Below are 17,512 nucleotides of genomic sequence, written 5' to 3' on the forward strand. Positions count from 1 at the left end.
GTCCAGTCCGGTCACATCTAGTCCAGTCCGGTCACATCTAGTCCAGTCCGGTCACATCTAGTCCAGTCCAGTCCGGTCACATCTAGTCCAGTCCGGTCACATCTAGTCCAGTCCGGCGACATCTAGTCCAATCCGGTCACATCTAGTCCAGTCCGGTCACATCTAGTCCAGTCCAGTCCGGTCACATCTAGTCCAGTCCAGTCCCTTCACATCTAGTCCAGTCCAGTCCGGTCACATCTAGTCCAGTCCAGTCCGGTCACATCTAATCCAGTCCAGTCCGGTCACATCTAGTCCATTCCAGTCCAGTCCGGTCACATCTAGTCCAGTCTGGTCACATCTAGTGCAGTCCGGTCACATCTAGTCCAGTCCAGTCCGGTCACATCTAGTCCAGTCCGGTCACATCTAGTCCAGTCCGGTCACATCTAGTCCAGTCCGGTCCGGTCACATTTAGTCCAGTCCAGTCCGGTCACATCTAGTCCAGTACAGTCCGGTCACATCTAGTCCAGTCCAGTCCGGTCACATCTAGTCAAGTCCAGTCCGGTCACATCTAGTCCAGTCCAGTCCGGTCACATCTAGTCCAGTCCAGTCCGGTCACATTTGTCCAGTCCAGTCCGGTCACATCTAGTCCACTCCAGTCCGGTCACATCTAATCCAGTCCAGTCCGGTCACATCTAGTCCAGTCCAGTCAGGTCACATCTAGTCCAGTCCAGTCACATTTAGTCCAGTCCGGTCACATCTAGTCCAGTCCAGTCCGGTCACATCTAGTCCAGTCCAGTCCGGTCACATCTAGTCCAGTCCAGTCCGGTCACATCTAGTCCAGTCCAGTCCGGTCACATCTAGTCCAGTCCAGTCCGGTCACATCTAGTCCAGTCCTGTCCGGTCACATCTAGTCCAGTACGGTCACATCTAGTCCAGTCCAGTCCGGTCACATCTATTCCAGTCCGGTCACATCTAGTCCAGTCCGGTCACATCTAGTCCAGTCCAGTCCGGTTACATCTAGTCCAGTCCGGTCACATCTAGTCCAGTCCAGTCACATCTAGTCCAGTCCAGCCCGGTCACATCTAGTCCAGTCCAGTCCGGTCACATCTAGTCCAGTCCGGTCACATCTAGTCCAGTCCGGTCACATCTAGTCCAGTCCAGTCCGGTCACATCTAGTCCAGTCCGGTCACATCTAGTCCAGTCCGGTCACATCTAGTCCAGTCACGTCCGGTCACATCTAGTCCAGTCCGGTCACATCTAGTCCAGTCCGGTCACATCTAATCCAGTCCAGTCCGGTCACATCTAGTCCAGTCCGGTCACATCTAGTCCAGTCCGGTCACATCTAGTCCAGTCCAGTATTTTCAACGACCAGTTGGCATTTCATTTCATAATTCAAAAAGCCTAATTACACCAGAAAAAAAATGTGTAAGAAGTGAAATAATAAAAGAATGTGGAATAACAGTAGTGTTCTTGCTGAGATAAACACATGAATTAGTCTCTACTTTAGTCCACTGTAGGGGATGGGAATTGTTCTAATGACTATCAGCTATTGTGTAAGACCAAATAAATTAAACAGATGAAATCTCCTGAAGACGAGATGACATAGCGTAAATCTGCTCCGCCTTACATTCAACCCAAATTATATTTCAATGTGTTGTCCACCCCCCCCCCCCCCCCCACCTGAATCAGTTACACATTTGGGTTCACAATCTGTTTGGGCAAAATAATGTTCATTATTGCAGTGAGAGAAATCAGGTCACCAGAATCCCTGCAGAGCTAGTGAAAAATGTCCTGTGGATCTGGGTTAATGCTACAGGGTTAATACTACTGGTTAAATCAATAGTATAGCCTATTATCATATGCTGCCATAAGGAAGCATTCAGCAACAGTGCGGTGGCAGTCCGGTGGCAGAAAGGTGGCAGTCCGGTGGCAGAAAGATGGCAGTCCGGTGGCAGAAAGATGGCAGTCCGGTGGCAGAAAGGTGGCAGTCCGGTGGCAGAAAGATGGCAGTCCGGTGGCAGAAAGATGGCAGTCCGGTGGCAGAAAGATGGCAGTCCGGTGGCAGAAAGGTGGCAGTCCGGTGGCAGAAAGATGGCAGTCCGGTGGCAGAAAGATGGCAGTCCGGTGGCAGAAAGGTGGCAGTCCGGTGGCAGAAAGATGGCAGTCCGGTGGCAGAAAGATGGCAGTCCGGTGGCAGAAAGGTGGCAGTCCGGTGGTAGAAAGGTGGCAGTCCGGTGGCAGAAAGGTGGCAGTCCGGTGGCAGAAAGATGGCAGTCCGGTGGCAGAAAGGTGGCAGTCCGGTGGCAGAAAGATAGCAGTCTGGTGGCAGAAAGATGGCAGTCCGGTGGCAGAAAGGTGGCAGTCCGGTGGCAGAAAGGTGGCAGTCCGGTGGCAGAAAGGTGGCAGTCCGGTGGTAGAAAGATGGCAGTCCGGTGGCAGAAAGGTGGCAGTCCGGTGGCAGAAAGATGGCAGTCCGGTGGCAGAAAGATGGCAGTCCGGTGGCAAAAAGGTATCAGTCCGGTGGCAGAAAGATGGCCAAAAGGTGACGGATCTCCCAGGTGAAGCTGGCGCTGTTACAGTGCTCGCGATGTAGAACTGCAGATTTTCTAAAAGATTTGGAGGCACAGTTGAAAAATGAACTCACTGACTATTCACCAGATTAATTAGGAAATAAAAGCAGTATTTTTCAATGAGAAATAAGAGGTGTGCCGTGTGAAGAGTGTCCAATCTGTGTGAAGAGGGTCCAATCCGTGTGAAGGGGGTCCAATCCGTGTGAAGGGGGTCCAATCCGTGTGAAGGGGGGCCAATCCGTGTGAAGGGGGTCCAATCCGTGTGAAGGGGGTCCAATCCGTGTGAAGGGGGGCCAATCCGTGTGAAGGGGGTCCAATCCGTGTGAAGGGGGGCCAATCCGTGTGAAGGGGGTCCAATCCGTATGAAGGGGGTCCATTCCGTGTGAAGGGGATCCAATCCGTGTGAAGGGGGTCCAATCCGTGTGAAGGGGGTCCAATCCGTGTGAAGGGGGTCCAATCCGTGTGAAGGGGGTCCAATCCGTGTGAAGGGGGTCCAATCCGTGTGAAGGGGGTCCAATCCGTGTGAAGGGGGTCCATTCCGTGTGAAGGGGATCCAATCCGTGTGAAGGGGGTCCAATCCGTGTGAAGGGGGTCCAATCCGTGTGAAGGGGGTCCATTCCGTGTGAAGAGGATCCAATCCGTGTGAAGGGGGTCCAATCCGTGTGAAGGGGGTCCAATCCGTATGAAGGGGGTCCAATCCCTGTGAAGAGGGGCCAATCCGTGTGAAGAGGGGCCAATCCGTGTGAAGAGGGGCCAATCCGTGTGAAGGGGATCCAATCCGTGTGAAGGGGGTCCAATCCGTGTGAAGGGGGTCCAATCCGTGTGAAGGGGGTCCAATCCGTGTGAAGAGGGGCCAATCCGTGTGAAGGGGGTCCATTCCGTGTGAAGGGGATCCAATCCGTGTGAAGGGGGTCCAATCCGTGTGAAGGGGGTCCAATCCGTGTGAAGGGGGTCCAATCCGTGTGAAGGGGGTCCAATCCGTGTGAAGGGGGTCCATTCCGTGTGAAGGGGATCCAATCCGTGTGAAGGGGGTCCATTCCGTGTGAAGAGGATCCAATCCGTGTGAAGGGGGTCCAATCCGTGTGAAGGGGGTCCAATCCGTATGAAGGGGGTCCAATCCCTGTGAAGAGGGGCCAATCCGTGTGAAGAGGGGCCAATCCGTGTGAAGAGGGGCCAATCCGTGTGAAGGGGATCCAATCCGTGTGAAGAGTGTCCAATCCGTGTGAAGGGGGTCCAATCCGTGTGAAGGGGGTCCAATCCGTGTGAAGAGGGGCCAATCCGTGTGAAGAGGGGCCAATCCGTGTGAAGGGGGTCCAATCCGTGTGAAGGGGATCCAATCCGTGTGAAGGGGGTCCAATCCGTGTGAAGAGGGTCCAATCCGTGTGAAGGGGGTCCAATCCGTGTGAAGGGGGTCCAATCCGTGTGAAGGGGTCCAATCCGTGTGAAGAGGGTCCAATCCGTGTGAAGAGGATCCAATCCGTGTGAAGGGGGTCCAATCCCTGTGAAGGGGGTCCAATCCGTGTGAAGGGGGTCCAATCCGTGTAAAGGGGGTCCAATCCCTGTGAAGGGGGTCCAATCCGTGTAAAGGGGGTCCAATCCCTGTGAAGGGGGTCCAATCCGTGTGAAGGGGGTCCAATCCCTGTGAAGGGGGTCCAATCCGTGTGAAGGGGGTCCAATCCCTGTGAAGGGGGTCCAATCCCTGTGTAGGTGGTCCAATCCCTGTGAAGAGGGTCCAATCCGTGTGAAGGGGGTCCAATCCGTGTGAAGGGGGTCCAATCCGTGTGAAGGGGTCCAATCCGTGTGAAGAGGGTCCAATCCGTGTGAAGAGGATCCAATCCGTGTGAAGGGGGTCCAATCCCTGTGAAGGGGGTCCAATCCGTGTGAAGGGGGTCCAATCCGTGTAAAGGGGGTCCAATCCCTGTGAAGGGGGTCCAATCCGTGTAAAGGGGGTCCAATCCCTGTGAAGGGGGTCCAATCCGTGTGAAGGGGGTCCAATCCCTGTGAAGGGGGTCCAATCCGTGTGAAGGGGGTCCAATCCCTGTGAAGGGGGTCCAATCCCTGTGTAGGTGGTCCAATCCCTGTGAAGGGGGTCCAATGTGTGTGTATCATGCCCCATGCGTGAGAGTCTAAGGCACTGAGATGCAGTGCCTTAGACCGCCGCGCCACTCAGGAGACCCAAAATATAGGGAGATAAGCAAAAAAGTGCTCTGTCATGGTTCGTTCACCATGAGGGAACTGGGTTGTATCGTTGTATTATGATGTAATGACAGTGTAGTTAACTAGATCTGCTTCGTTACGGTCTACCGATACGTATTTACATACACTATCTTCATCTACTATGTCTGTCTGTTGCGACTAGGTGTAGGCTTTAATGACTGGTGACAATTAGATCATAAACATCGAACCTTTAAGTCCCTTAATATCAAACCTTTAAGTCCCTTAACTTCTCTGCGCTACGGATCCCTTTTACGGGATCATTTTCCTAAACAACCGCTAGAATTGCAGGGCGCCAAATGCAAAAATATTACTAAAAATATTTATAATCATGCAATCACAAGTGAAATATACCAAAACACAGTTTAGCTTGTTGTTAATCCACCTATCGTGTCAGATTTGGAAAATATACTTTACAGCGAAAGAAATCCAAGCTTTTGTGAGTGTAGCAATCAATGCTACAACAGTTAGCCTTACATAAGCTTGGTTAGCTTGGTCTCAAAAGTCAGAAAAGCAATCAAATGAATCGCTTACCTTAGATAATCTTCGGATGTTTGCACTCACGAGACTCCCAGTTACACAGCAAATGTTATTTTTGTTCGATAAATATTACTTTTATCACAAAAAAAGCGCGTTATGTTCAGAAAACCAAAGCCTTGTTCCGTTCGACAAATTCCAAAAAGTATCCGTAATGTTCGTAGAAACATGTCAAATGTTTTTTATAATCAATCCTCAGGTTGTTTTTAACAAACATAATCGATAATATTTCAACCGGACAATAAACTAGTCTGAGGAAGCCATTGGAAAAGGAATCTGGTTGATACCCCTTTAAATGGAAGAAAGACTGGCCAGGAAACACAGAATGTTTAAAAAAAATATCACTTCCGGGTTATATTTTCACAGGTTTTCGCCTGCAGAATCAGTTTTATAATACTCACAGACAATATTTTGACAGTTTTGGAAACTTTGGAGTGTTTTCTATTCTAATCTGTAAATTATATACATATTCTACGATCTGGACCTGAGAAATAGTCCGTTTACCTTGGGAACGTTCTTAAAAAAAATAATAATAATTTGACCCCTAGCGTCAAGTGGTTAAACTTCTTATGGCTGCAATCCCGGTAACGGGATGATATGACAACAGCCAGTGAAAGTGCAGACCGCCAAATTCAAAAAACAACAGAAATCTCATAATTAAAATTCCTCAGACATACATGTTTCTTATACCATTTTAAAGGTAATCTTGTTGTTAATCCCACCAAAGTGTCCGATTTCAAATATGCTTTTCAGCGAAAGCACTACAAACGATTATGTTAGGTCACCACCAAACCACAATAAGCACAGCCATTTTTCCAGCGAAAGATAGCAGTCACAAAAAGCAGAAATATAGCTAAAATGAATCACTAACCTTTGATAATCTTCATCAGATGACACTCATAGGACTTCATGTTACACAATACATGCATGTTTTGTTTGATAACGTTCATATAAAAAAATCTGAGTTTACATTGGCGTGTTACATTCACTAGATCCAAAAACATCCAGTGATAGTGTATAGCCACATCGTTTCAACAGAAATACTCATCATAAATGTAGATGATAATACAAGTTATACACATGGAATTATAGATATACCTCTCCTTAATGCAAACGCTGTGTCAGATTTCAAAAAAACTTTACGGAAAAAGCAAACCATGCAATAATCTGAGACGGAGCTCAGAACAAGAGTCACATTAGCCGCCATTTTGGACTCAACAGAAACCAGAAATGACATGATAAATGTTTCCTTACCTTTGATGATCTTCATCAGAATGCACTCCCAGGAATCCCAGGTCCACAATAAATGGTTGATTTGTTCGATAATGTCCGTTATGTATGTCCAATTAGCTACTTTGGTTAGCGCGTTTGGTAAACAATTCCAAAGTCACAAAGCGCGTTCACTAAAACGTGACGAAATGTCCAAAAGTTCCGTAACAGTCAGTAGAAACATGTCAAAAAAATGTATTGAATCAATCTTTAGAATGTTGTTAACATACATCTTGAATAACGTTCCAACCGGAGAATTACATTGACTTCAGATGAGCGATGGAACGGAGCTGCCTCTCACGTGAACGCGCGTGGTCAAAGCGTGGTCACCTCATGGCAGTGGTTACTCATTCCTGTCTCCTTCGGCCCCCCTTCACAGTAGAGTCATCAGCCAAAGTTCTATTGACTGTTGACATCTAGTGGAAGCCGTAGGAAGTGAAAACCCATCCATATCTCGCTGTAATTTCAATGGGAGCTTGGTTGAAAATCTACCAGCCTCAGAAAAAATCCAAACAGGAAGTGGAACTTCTCAGGTTTTTGCCTGCCATATGAGTTCTGTTATACTCACAGACATAATTCCAACAGTTTTAGAAACTTCAGAGTGTTTTCTATCCAATACCAATACTACTATGCATATATTAGCAACTATGACTGAGGAGCAGGCCGTTTACTCTGGGCACCCCTGTGCACCTTTCATCCAAGCTACTCAATACTGCCCCTGCAGCCATAAGAACTTAACGTTGAACCTTTAAGTCCCTTAACATTGAACCTTTAAGTCTCTTAACATTCCATGTTATGTTTCTTCAGTACAGTATAATTTCTTCACAGGCTGTGTTGACATCCCTGTATCTGACCAGTTGATGTTATTTAGTCAGTCTACCGCTTCATCCTAACTCCTCGACCGCCCCCTCGCCCTGCCCTGGACTCTTTCACAGGATCAAACCAGGGAAAACGATGATGTCTTCTCCAGCTCCACACCCCAAACTCTGAGGTCAATAATTCTCCTCCTAAACCTGTACTGATGTAGCGGGGCCACTGAGACAGCATCACTGAATGCTCCCAGTCACCCCCTCCAGTCCTATGCTTGTATGGAACACTACCCACCACTCTCTACCCTACTGCACCGCTTTTCACAACATTATCACATCTGTCACTGGAGATTCATGTCTTGCATCCCTCTTGGATTGAAACAATCGGCCTAATCAGTTGTTCACCTCGGCTCTGCAGTACCAGTCTAGCATTGCATCTCTCTCCACCCCTCACTAGCGCTGGGCTCCAGAGCCCTGAACATTCCCAGGGAGACAGACAGGATCAGCAACCCTCCACCAGCTACCACCACTGGTGCTCTCATCCCTTCACATTATTCCACGTCACCAGTTTAATAGGCTACATCACATCTCAGTCGTTCTATCTCCTGTCCTCTATACCCCCCCCCCCGCCATGACTCCCCGTCTTGCTGGTCTCGTTCGGCTTCTCTCTCTACACTTGGGAACCTGTATCCAAACACTCTTTCTCTGTTCTCTTCCTGTCCAACAGGGTGGGCTGTATGTGTTCAAGCTGTTTGACTACTACTCTGCCAGCGGCATGTGCCTGCTCTTCCTGGTCTTCTTCGAGTGCGTCTCCATATCCTGGTTCTACGGTGAGTCAGGGAGTCAGTTACATCGCTTCCTGTTAGAGCTACGGTGACATCGCTAACCTGACTGATGTACAAAGATGTTGGGGCCTGCTCAATGTAACAGTCTATGTAAAAGGTTTGGGTGTTGGGCAGCTCATACCAAATTCCAAATCTGCTTCCGATGAGTGCAGGTACTTGTCTTACATCACAGGACCTTTGACCTCCTGTCTTGTATATGTTGCAGGTGCTGATAAGTTCCTTGCCAACATCGAGGAGATGATCGGCTTTAGGCCCTGCCTGTGGTGGAAGCTGTGCTGGGTCGTGTTCACTCCTCTCATCGTGGCTGTAAGTACTCTCTCTTCTTCTTCTCTCTCTATATATATCTCTTGCCCTTTCTCTGTCTTTCAAAAGTCTCAAGCAGAGCATTAAACATCAAATAGATTCAAATGTTATTGTTAGCAGGTGTTATTGGTCACGTACACGTGTTTAGCAGGTGTTATTGTTCAAATACACGTGTTTAACAGATGTTATTGGTCACGTACACGTGATTAGCAGATGTTATTGGTCACGTACACGTGTTTAGCAGATGTTATTGGTCACATACACGTGTTTAGCAGGTGTTATTGTTCACTTACACGTGTTTAGCAGATGTTATTGGTCACATACACGTGTTTAGCAGGTGTTATTGTTCACTTACACGTGTTTAGCAGATGTTATTGGTCACATACACGTGTTTAGCAGATGTTATTGGTCACATACACGTGTTTAGCAGGTGTTATTGTTCACTTACACGTGTTTAGCAGATGTTATTGGTCACATACACGTGTTTAGCAGATGTTATTGGTCACATACACGTGTTTAGCAGATGTTATTGGTCACATACACGTGTTTAGCAGATGTTATTGGTCACATACACGTGTTTAGCAGATGTTATTGGTCACATACACGTGTTTAGCAGATGTTATTGGTCACATACACGTGTTTAGCAGATGTTATTGGTCACTTACACGTGTTTAGCAGATGTTATTGGTCACGTACACGTGTTTAGCAGATGTTATTGGCCACATACACATGGTTAGCAGATGTTATTGGTCACATACACGTGTTTAGCAGATGTTATTGGTCACTTACACGTGTTTAGCAGATGTTATTGGTCACATACACGTGTTTAGCAGATGTTATTGGTCACTTACACGTGTTTAGCAGATGCTATTGGTCACATACACGTGTTTAGCAGATGTTATTGGTCACATACACGTGTTTAGCAGATGTTATTGGTCACATACACGTGTTTAGCAGATGTTATTGGTCACTTACACGTGTTTAGCAGATGTTATTGGTCACGTACACGTGTTTAGCAGATGTTATTGGTCACATACACGTGTTTAGCAGATGTTATTGTTCACTTACACGTGTTTAGCAGGTGTTATTGCGGGTGTAGCGAAATGCTTGTATTTCTAGCTCCATCAGTGCAGTAATATTTAACAAGTAATATTACAATTTCACAACAATACACACAATACACGTACATCTAAGTAAAGGAATTGTAAGAGGTGCTTAACTGGTGGCAGGGAAGTCAAACGCAGGAGAGCAGAATGTAGTGAATAGCCGGAGCAGTTTAATATATAAAACTAACGGCATACAAAACAACAAACACATGGGCACAAAACCCGTAGCGCACCAGTAACACATAGCACGAGTACTTACAAAATAAACAATTCCCGACAAGGACATGAGGGAAAATATACAACATGTAATTAGGGAATTGAAACCAGGTGTGTGTGAAAACAAGACAAAACAAATGGAATATGAAAAATGGATCGGCGATGGCTAGAAGACCGGTGACGTCGACCGCCGAACACCGCCCGAACAAGGAGAGGAACCTACTTCTACAGAAGTCGTGACAGGAATGGAATTAAGAATATGTAAATATATGAACGAACAAAGTCAGAGCGGCATAGACTGAGATACAGTTGAATAGAATAGAATACAGTATATACATATGAGATGAGTAATGCAAAACATGTAAACATTATTAAAGTGGCCAGTGATTTCAAGTCTATGTATATAGGACAGCGGCCTTTAATGTGTTAGTGGTGGCTATTTAACAGTCTGATGGCCTTGAGATAGAAGCTGTTTTTTAGTTTCCCTGTCCCAGCTTTGATGCACCTGTACTGACCTCGCCTTCTGGATGATAGTGGGGTGAATAGGTAGTGGCTCGGGTGGTTGTTGTCCTTGATGATCTCTTTGGCCTTCCTTTGACATCAGGTGCTATAGGTGTACTGGAAGGCAGGTAGTTTGCCCCCAGTGATGCGTTGGGCAAACCGCCCCACCCTCTGGAGAGCCCTGCGGTTGCGGGTGGTGCAGTTGCCGTACCAGGTTGGGATACAGCCCGACAGGATGCTGTCAATTTTGCATCTGTAAAAGTTTGTGAGGGGTTTAAGTGCCAAGCCAAATTCTTCAGACTTCTGAGGCTGTCTGTGTGGGTGGACCATTTCAGTTTGTCAGTGATGTATATGCTGAGGAACTTGAAGCTTGTCACCTTCTCCACTTCTCTACTGAAAGTCGATGTGGATATGGGGGTGCTCCCTCCGCTGTTTCCTGAAGTCCACGATCAGCTCCTTTGGTTTGTTGACGTTGAGTGGGAGGTTCTTTTCCTGGCACCACACCTCCAGAGCCCTCACCTCCTCCCTGTAGGCTGTCTCGTCATTGTTGGTAATCAAGCCTACTACTGTTGTGTCGTCTGCAAACTTGATGATTGAGTTAGAAGTGTGCGTGGCCACGCAGTCATGGGTGAACAGGAGTACAGGAATTCCCTAATGACAAGCATACCCATAACATGATGCAGCCAGTAATGTGTTGTGTTGAATTTGCCCCAAACATAACACTTTGTATTCAGGACATAAAGTTAATTTACAAATCAATGTAAAGCATTAAATGAGTTATGAACTCTCAACGTATAGAGAAATGAACTCTCGAGTGTTTTTGTATGGAGAGCTGTAAGACCAAATTATACAACATATTTTTTGGCATTAATAACCCTCCATATTCCTTCATCCTTGGTGTCTGTGATGTAACAAGGGTTGACTTTGATTGATTAATTGATCACATGTTTTAGACAATGGAATGTAGTAGTCCGTTCCAGCCAGATACAAACATTACATACATTTAAATACATTATCCAGGATGAAAAACACAATTGATCCCTAAGGCTTATTTTCCCATTGTGGGTGGATTGTGTTGTGACCAGGTTGTTCTTCTGTCTTCCAGGGTGTGTTCCTGTTCAGTGCTGTCCAGATGGTTCCTCTCACTATGAACAACTATGTGTTCCCAGCCTGGGGCCAGGGAGTGGGCTGGTGCATGGCCCTATCCTCTATGCTCCTGATACCTGGATACATGGTCTACATGTTCCTCAACCTCAAGGGGGATTACAAAGAGGTAACACCTTCTGTCTTCCTCAGCTGCCTTCAGAAAGTCACACCGCTTGGCTTTTGACACATTTTGTTGTGTTTCAAGGTTGGATTAAAATGGATTAAATTGTAATTTTTGGGGGGGGGGGTCAAGGATCTACACAAAATACTCTGTATGTCAAAGTGGAAGAAACATTTCTGAAAAATAAAACACTAATATCTCTTGATTACGTAAGTAGTCACACCCCTGAGTCAACACTTGTTAGAAACACCTTTGGCAGGGATTACAGCTGTGAGTCTTTCTGGGTAAGTCTCTAAGAGCTTTGCATACCTTGGTTGTACAGGATTTGCACATTATTCTTTTAGAAATTCTTCGAGCTCTGTCAAGTTGGTTATTGATCATTGCTAGACAGCCATTTTCAAGTCTTGCCATAGATTTTCAAGCCGGTTTAAGTCAAAACTGTAACTAGGCCACTCAGGAACATTCAATTTTGTCTTGTTAAGCAACTCCAGTGTATATTTGGCATTGTGTTTTAGGTTATTGTCCTGCTGAAAGGTGAATTTGTCTTGCGGTGTCTGTTGGAAAGCAAACTGAACCAGGTTTTCCACTAGGATTTTGCCTGTGCTTAGCTCCGTTTCTTTTAATTCAAAAACAATCTCCCTTGCCGATGACAAGCATACCCATAACATGATGCAGCCAGTAATGTGTTGCTCCAAACATAACACTTTGTTTTCAGGACATAAAGTTAATTTCTTTGCCACATGTTTTGCAGTAGTATTCAGTGCCTTGTTGCAAACAGGATGCATGTTTAGAATATTTTTATTCTGTACAGGCTTCCTTCTCACTCTGTCATTTAGGTTAGTATTGTGGAGTAACTATAATGTTGTTGATCCACCCTCTCCTGTCACAGCCATTAAACTCTGTCACTGTTTGAAAGTCACCGTGGGCCTCATAGTGAAATCCCTGAGCGGTTTCCGTCCTCTCCTGCAACTGAGTTAGGAAGGACGTCTGTATCTTTGTAGTGACTGGGTATATTGATATACCATCCAGTGTAATTATCAACTTCACCATGCTGAAAGGGATATTCAATGTCTGCTTTTTCTTTTACCCAATATGTCTAAAAGCATAATTTCGCTTGGACATTATGGGGTATTGTGTGTAAGCCAGTGAAACAAAATCTAAATTTAATCCATTTTAAATTCAGGCTGAAACACAACAACATGTGTTAAAATTCAAGGTAATGAAAACTTCCTGAAGGAGTGTATATGTATATCTCATTTAGCAGACACTTTTATCCAAAGTGACTTACAGTCATGCGTGACTAAATGTTTTACTCATGGGTGGTCCCGGGAATCAACTATCCTGGCAATTCAAGGGCTCTCCTCACATACTGTGTAGACAGAGTCGACCTTAAAGGCGACCATTTTATGTTCAACAACTCCCAACTCTTCCCAAGATAACCATAGCATGTGTCTCAGAAAGAGATCTGCCTGCAGCAGAGAGTTTGTCACAGGCTGTGGGGTTTTGTACACTTTTAAATAGATGGGATGGCACTTAATCCAAAATTAGTTTGGAATATTGCTCTTGGCGATTACTGTTTTTATATTAATCCGCATAAATAATCGTTGGTTCTCACAGAAATTCGAATAGAAAAGAGAGAGAGAGAGAGAGAGAGAGAGAGAGAGAGAGAGAGAGAGAGAGAGAGAGAGAGAGAGAGAGAGAGAGAGAGAGAGAGAGAGAGAGAGAGAGAGAGAGAGAGAGAGAGAGAGAGAGAGAGAGAGAGAGAGAGAGAGAGAGAGAGAGAGAGAGAGAGAGAGAGAGAGAGAGAGAGAGAGAGAGAGATAATAAGTTGAAAGTGATCATTGCTAACGTAAATTCGTTTTAATAGGCTACAGTAGGCTGTAGTTTAGGTATGAGATCTAATGAGAGAAAGAGAACTGCAGGTTTTCAGTCAATTTATGTAAGACGTTCAGTTGAAAAGGTCACAGAAAGGAATGTGCCAATGCCGCTACGTCTGTTGAGGTCAGAGAAAAGAGTGTGAGGCTGGTCGGTCCCATGCCGCTACGTCTGTTGAGGTCAGAGAAAAGAGTGTGAGGCTGGTCGGTCCCATGCCGCTACGTCTGTTGAGGTCAGAGAAAAGAGTGTGAGGCTGGTCGGTCCCATGCCGCTACATCTGTTGCGAAGGTCAGAGAAAAGAGTGTGAGGCTGGTCGACCCCATGCCGCTACGTCTGTTGAGGTCAGAGAAAAGAGTGTGAGGCTGGTCGGTCCCATGCCACTACGTCTGTTGAGGTCAGAGAAAAGAGTGTGAGGCTGGTCGGTCCCATGCCGCTACGTCTGTTGAGGTCAGAGAAAAGAGTGTGAGGCTGGTCGGTCCCATGATGCTACGTCTGTTGAGGTCAGAGAAAAGAGTGTGAGGCTGGTCTGTCCCATGTCGCTACGTCTGTTGAGGTCAGAGAAAAGAGTGTGAGGCTGGTCGGTCCCATGCCGCTACGTCTGTTGAGGTCAGAGAAAAGAGTGAGGCTGGTCGGTCCCATGACGCTACGTCTGTTGAGGTCAGAGAAAAGAGTGTGAGGCTGGTCGACCCCATGCCGCTACATCTGTTGCGAAGGTCAGAGAAAAGAGTGTGAGGCTGGTCGACCCCATGCCGCTACGTCTGTTGCGAAGGTCAGAGAAAAGAGTGTGAGGCTGGTCGGTCCCATGACGCTACGTCTGTTGAGGTCAGAGAAAAGAGTGTGAGGCTGGTCGGTCCCATGACGCTACGTCTGTTGCGAAGGTCAGAGAAAAGAGTGTGAGGCTGGTCGACCCCATGCCGCTACGTCTGTTGCGAAGGTCAGAGAAAAGAGTGTGAGGCTGGTCGGTCCCATGCCGCTACGTCTGTTGAGGTCAGAGAAAAGAGTGTGAGGCTGGTCGGTCCCATGCCGCTACGTCTGTTGAGGTCAGAGAAAAGAGTGTGAGGCTGGTCGGTCCCATGCCGCTACGTCTGTTGAGGTCAGAGAAAAGAGTGTGAGGCTGGTCGGTCCCATGACGCTACGTCTGTTGAGGTCAGAGAATAGAGTGTGAGGCTGGTCGGTCCCATGCCGCTACGTCTGTTGAGGTCAGAGAAAAGAGTGTGAGGCTGGTCGGTCCCATGCCGCTACGTCTGTTGAGGTCAGAGAAAAGAGTGTGAGGCTGGTCGGTCCCATGCCGCTACGTCTGTTGAGGTCAGAGAAAAGAGTGTGTGGCTGGTCGGTCCCATGACGCTACGTCTGTTGAGCTGCAGCTTGTAGTGAAAGGAACAGTAATTGCTGGTTCTGGTGTTGTCAAGGACGGAGCGCTGCTGTCGTCACTGGCAACGAGATGAGCAGCTGTCCGCCCCTTTGTGTCAGTCAGTGCAGTCTTGATTGCTTAAATTGTAGCAATCAATTCCTTGGTTAGTGTGTGCCAAGCACCAGGCGGAAAGGCTTGCTCTTACAGACACTGACGCCAGCTAGCTATCTAGTGCATGATACAATGTAATACACAGCGATGTGAAAGCAGAAAGATGCGTAACATATCATTTCCTTACAGCATCTGCATATAGCACGGCAATGTTGTAAACTTACAGCCTAAAGATGTCAGCACAGCGGTCTGACGTATTTTTTGAATGTATCGTTCTCTCGCACATTGCAGCGTCTGCGGATAATGATCCAACCCCCGATAATGGTGAAAGGAGAGCGTCAGGAGAACGGCCCTGAGCAGACACCGGCAGCAGCCACTGAAGAGGCTTACATCTAAACCCTGTTCTATTCAGCCTGTCTCCGAGGCCAACTCTTTGCAGAAAACAACGTAATCAAGGTGAAGCACAACCAAGGGTTGCATCCCAAATGGAACCCTATTCTATATATAGTGCACTACTTTTGACCAGGGCCCATATGGACTACTACCCAATATAGACCCTGGTTAAAAGTAGTGCACTACATAGGGAATAGGGTGCCATTTGGGACGCAGTTAAGAACTTCCATGTCTGATATCTAATTACCTACCTCCAGGGGAAACGTGACCAACCTGATTACAATTTACTTTCATTTATTTTTTATTTTATTTATTTTATTTTTTATTTTAATTTGTTTGTCAACAGAAATAAGAAAGTCAACCAGCTGTTATTGTGATAGTTTTGTATTTCATATGCAAACATGTTAGTCTTTCTAAGATTGTTACCTAGAAAGTTACTATAAATTGAATTATAATTAAAATTTGGAGGCCCACTGTGATTCAACACTAACGTGCTAATTTAAGATATTGACTTAATTAATCTATAAAAAATGTAGTTATTGTAAACAGAGCCGTAGCCAGGGTCTGAGTTTTAGTGTGTCCGGAAGGGGGGGGGGGGGGGGGGGGGGCTGTTAGGAATGACTTCAGCCGTTATCACATTGGTTATTGGAGCTTCATTCACCTCAGTGGATCTACAAACACATAGCCTGTTAGCTATACAATTAGCCGCGACACATTAACTCACATTAACTCAGCACCGGGATAAAAAAATATAATTGAATACGTACAGAGGTATCTGACAGCAAAAAACTATTTTATTAACAAAGGTCAACAAATAAGTTTGCTTTACAGAATATATTTTTATGCAGTTTTACAGCTAATTAATGACCTGCAATTCTACACATTTTGCCATGCGGTGGAGAGACATTTTTACGGTTTTAAAGCTAATTTCCAGCAATTCTACACATTTTGCCATGTTAATATGATATCTGAGCGAGTGAGCAAATAAAATCAATTGGGAACCCCTGGAGGTCAAGGCCCCTGGAGGTCAGGCCCCTGGAGATCAGGCCCCTGGAGGTCAGACCGCTGGAGGTCAAGGCCCCTGGAGGTCAAGGCCCCTGGAGGTCAGACCCCTGGAGGTCAGACCCCTGGAGGTCAAGACCCCTGGAGGTCAAGACCCCTGAAGGTCAAGACCCCTGAAGGTCAAGACCCCTGGAGGTCAGGCCCCCTGGAGGTCATGCCCCTGGAGGTCCAGACCCCTGGAGGTCATTGCCCCTGGAGGTCATTGCCCCTGGAGGTCATTGCCCCTGGAGGTCATTGCCCCTGGAGGTCAAGACCCCTGGAGGTCAAGGCCCCTGGAGGTCAAGGCCCCTGGAGGTCAAGGCCCCCTGGAGGTCAGGGCCCCTGGAGGTCAAGGCCCCTGGAGGTCAAGGCCCCCTGGAGGTCAAGGCACCTGGAGGTCAGGCCCCTGGAGGTCAAGGCCCCAGGAGGTCAAGACCCCTGGAGGTCAGTGCCCCTGGGAATGTGCCCTGCATGCCCTGTCAGTAATTCAGCCATGATTACTACACATTTAGATAACTAGTTAGACTAACTACACGAATTAACCAATCTCAAAAGGTTTAACTGAATTGGGCTAATTGAGTGACTGTCACTAGGTAGGTTTCCATCAAACTGGCAACAGATTTTCATGCGAATACTCTAGAATCCACATAAAGAAAATATGCACATTTTCACACCAGTGGTGTGTTTCCACCAAATGGACTTGTTACGGATGAAAAATCAGCATGTGATAGAATAGTGCACTTAATAAGATGTCCTTTTTCGCTCAAGTTTTCATGTACCGAATTTAAAAAAAACTAATGTTTCCATTGTATTTTCAACTCTACCAATAGTTTTGTCAAAAAAAAAATGGTTGTGTTAAATACAAATACCAACAGCTCACAGATGCAGTGCGGGTAGGCTAATCTACACAATGAGGTTATTATGGATAAGAGCGAGAATATTTTTATTTGTCAAACAGCAGTCGAGCATCGATCATCACTTTTGCACTTCCACCATCCTGTGAAGTTCATCATCATTTATTGAATATTCAGCCTAATAAACTGCATGCTTTCCCGAGTCGTAGTGGGAGGACCACACACCACATCATCGCGTGACTCCAAGTTTACTTCAATATGATGGTTATTA

General features: G+C 46.4%; 1 protein-coding gene across 1 annotated transcript in view; it reads left to right on the forward strand.

The window, feature by feature from the left end:
• LOC120036280 (sodium- and chloride-dependent GABA transporter 1-like) overlaps positions 1 to 15,349 on the forward strand; it is a 28,431-nt gene extending 13,082 nt beyond the window's left edge. Inside the window, exons 11-14 of the mRNA XM_038982760.1 lie at positions 8,106 to 8,208; positions 8,429 to 8,529; positions 11,455 to 11,622; positions 15,245 to 15,349. Of these exons, the coding sequence (XP_038838688.1) occupies positions 8,106 to 8,208; positions 8,429 to 8,529; positions 11,455 to 11,622; positions 15,245 to 15,349 (477 nt within the window). The remainder of the gene's footprint in view (positions 1 to 8,105; positions 8,209 to 8,428; positions 8,530 to 11,454; positions 11,623 to 15,244) is intronic.
• The last annotated feature ends 2,163 nt before the right edge of the window (positions 15,350 to 17,512 follow it).

Source organism: Salvelinus namaycush, unplaced genomic scaffold, assembly GCF_016432855.1.
Source record: "Salvelinus namaycush isolate Seneca unplaced genomic scaffold, SaNama_1.0 Scaffold1282, whole genome shotgun sequence".
Classification (NCBI taxonomy): Eukaryota; Metazoa; Chordata; class Actinopteri; order Salmoniformes; family Salmonidae; genus Salvelinus; species Salvelinus namaycush.